This window comes from Alexandromys fortis, unplaced genomic scaffold (genome assembly GCF_014885135.2).
Source record: "Alexandromys fortis isolate MF-2015 unplaced genomic scaffold, M_Fortis_MF-2015_v1.1 scaffold_1322, whole genome shotgun sequence".
Classification (NCBI taxonomy): domain Eukaryota; kingdom Metazoa; phylum Chordata; class Mammalia; order Rodentia; family Cricetidae; genus Alexandromys; species Alexandromys fortis.
The window spans coordinates 6,012-8,850 of record NW_026069191.1 but is presented as its reverse complement, the minus strand read 5'-3'; the positions used below and the strand labels follow the sequence as shown (position 1 = coordinate 8,850).

Sequence of the window (2,839 nt, the reverse complement as noted above, 5' to 3'; positions counted from 1 at the left end):
AAAAAAAAAAAAAAAAAAAAAAAAAAAAAAAAATAGCCGAACATGGTGGCATACATACACCTATAATACTAGCACTTTAGAGGTTTAGGCAGGAAAGTCTTTAATTCAAGGCCAGCTGGGTTTACACAGCAAGATCTTGTATTCAGAAACAACAAAGCATGAAAGACAAGAAAATTAGCCACAAGACTGACAGGTTGGCTGGGGGGGGGGGGGGTAAACATGCTTGCTGCCAAAACTGATGCCCTGACATCTATCCCCTAGACTCACATGGTAGAAGCAGAGTACTGACTGCTTCTGCTCATACACTGTGGCATGCCTCCCCCCAATAATACATGTAACTTAAGAAGCAGTCTGCTACACGACTCATGTAATTGCAGGGCTGTGCAGAAACTTCCATCTTGACCTTTTGCTTTTTCTTTTCTTGAAGGATGGTTCAGCAGTTTGGAGTGGACTTTGAAAAGCGAATCGAGGGCTCTGGAGATCAAGTGGATACGCTGGAGCTGTCTGGGGGGGCCCGAATCAATCGCATCTTTCATGAGCGCTTTCCCTTTGAGCTGGTAAAGGTGAGTGCTCAGCCTGGAGCGTGCATCAAACACCCAGACGTGTTTGGTCTCCATCTTGGCCTTAAACCTTCTTCCAAACCAAGATGTCACGAGCTCTGCATTGTGCTGAAGGCTGCTGTCAGTAAACATGGTCTCTGTCTTCTGAGATCTCACAGCTTAGATGCTCTGGGCAGAACAGTAGGAACGTTCATGTTTCTTACTCTGATGAGGGAGAAAAGGATACATGATGGCCAACAAGATGGCTCAGCAGGTAAAGGCACCTTCTGCTCAACCTGATGACCTGAGTTTGATGTCCATGCGGAAACAGAACCAACTCCTGCGAGGTTTCCTCTGACCCCACACATACTTTGTGAAATTCAGACCCCTCCTTCATACATTCTCATACAACGGATAACCGCTATGCCGAGAGTAAGTGTGAGGCCTGCTCTCAAAATCTGAAACAAAATCAAAACCAAAAGGCCAGGAATCCCAGAGCTTGGCAGTCAGAGGCAGGACAACCAGGGGTACTTGGTAGATCCTGTCTCAAAACAAAAAAAGGAAAGCAGACTATTCGTGTCCTTTTCCTTTGAGGCAGTGACTGTCTCACATACAGAGGTACACATGTGCCAGTATGGAGGTCAGAGAACAGCCTCCAGGGTCATTTTTCAGTTGCCACTCACTTGCTTGTTTGTTTTTCCAAGAAAGGGTTTCTCTGTGTAGCCTTGGCTGTCCTGGAACTTGATCTGTAGACTAGGCTGACTTCAATTTCAGAGATTTGCCTGTTTTGCCCTACCAAGTGCTGGGATTAAAGGTATGCACTACCACCCCTCCACACACATCCCAGCTATCACTTTTTTTTGGGGGCGGGGGGAGGTTTCTCTGTAGCTTTGGAGTCCTGGAACTCGCTCTGTAGACTAGGCTGGCCTCATACTCACAGAGATTCGCTTGCCTCTGCCTCTTGAATGCTGGGATTAAAGGTGTGCACCACTGCCTGGCTAGCACTCTTGATATTTAATGCAAGGTCTCATTGTAGCCTAAGTTGACCTCAAGCTCTGTGTAGTCAGTCATGATCCTCCTGTGCTAGGAGTAAAGCCACGTATTACCACATCTAGTTTATTCTGTATTTGGGGTTAATGCAACTGTGGCCAATACTCACAGAGCTACAGTTCTGGTCCAGCCATACTTTTCCTGAGACAGGATCTCTCACCAGCCTAGAACTTAACCAGCAGGCTAAGCCTGCTGACTGGAAAGACTTTCTTTTGTTTATGAGTGTTTTTCCTGATGTGTGCAAGTATACCATGTACATATGTAATAGCCCATAGAAGCCAGAAGAGGGCCCCGAATCCCATGAAACTGGAGTTATGGATAGTTGTAAGTCATTATGTGGGTGCTGGTCCTTTGCAAAAGCAGCCAGTGAGTGCTGAGCCATCTCTGCAGCCCAATACACCCAGGTGTGTGTGTGTGTGTGTGTGTGTGTGTGTGTGTGTGTGTGTGTGTGTAAGTGTAAGGTGTTGTATCTATTTACTTAGTGTGTGGAGGTCAGAAAACAACTTTCAGGCATTGGTTCTTCCACTACATGGATTCTGGGGATGCACCCAGATCATCGGCTTAGTGGCAGGCACCCTTACTTACTGAGCCATTTCTATGACCTTCAGTTTTTTTTTTAAATATTTATTTATTTATTATGTATACAATATTCTGTCTGTGTGCATGTCTGCTGGCCAGAAGAGGACACCAGACCTCTTTACAGATGGTTGTGAGCCACCATGTGGTTGCCGGGAATTGAACTCAGGACCTCTGGAAGAGTAGGCAGTGCTCTTAACCACTGAGCCATCTCTCCAGCCCACCTTCAGTTGTTTTTAACATGGAGCTGCTAGGTCATCTTTGTGAAGTATAGTCATAAATAGAACAAACTGTCCCAGAATCTGCTTATGCTTGGTGTGACCCTGGGAATTCATTCCATGTATTTGCTTGTTTTCTCTCAGATGGAGTTTGATGAGAAAGATCTACGGCGAGAGATCAGCTATGCTATTAAGAACATCCATGGAGTCAGGCAAGTTACATGGGAAGTTCCCATGTTCTCCTCCCCTCGACCCATGTGGGCCCCACAACCTTCTGAGTCTCTGGTAGTGAGACCTTGACAAGGTTCATGGGTAGTTTTCAGCACTATTTAAACATCTTGGTCTCCAAGGACAGAGAGAGTATATGTGTTGCCTCTGTATTCTATTCTGGGTCTCTTAGCTACTTTGTCCTCTGGATGAAATGCATAGATTAGTGTGACCTTATTCCCTGTGAAA

At 45.7% G+C, this 2,839-nt stretch overlaps 1 protein-coding gene across 1 annotated transcript; it reads left to right on the top strand.

The window, feature by feature from the left end:
- The first annotated feature begins 226 nt into the window (after positions 1-226).
- LOC126496134 (dynamin-2-like) lies at positions 227-2,833 on the top strand. The gene is made up of 2 exons (XM_050133695.1): positions 227-563; positions 2,528-2,833. Exons 1-2 carry the CDS (start codon positions 429-431, stop codon positions 2,681-2,683), a joined length of 291 nt encoding a protein of 96 aa, XP_049989652.1. The 5' UTR covers positions 227-428; the 3' UTR covers positions 2,684-2,833.
- Positions 2,834-2,839: the final 6 nt, after the last annotated feature.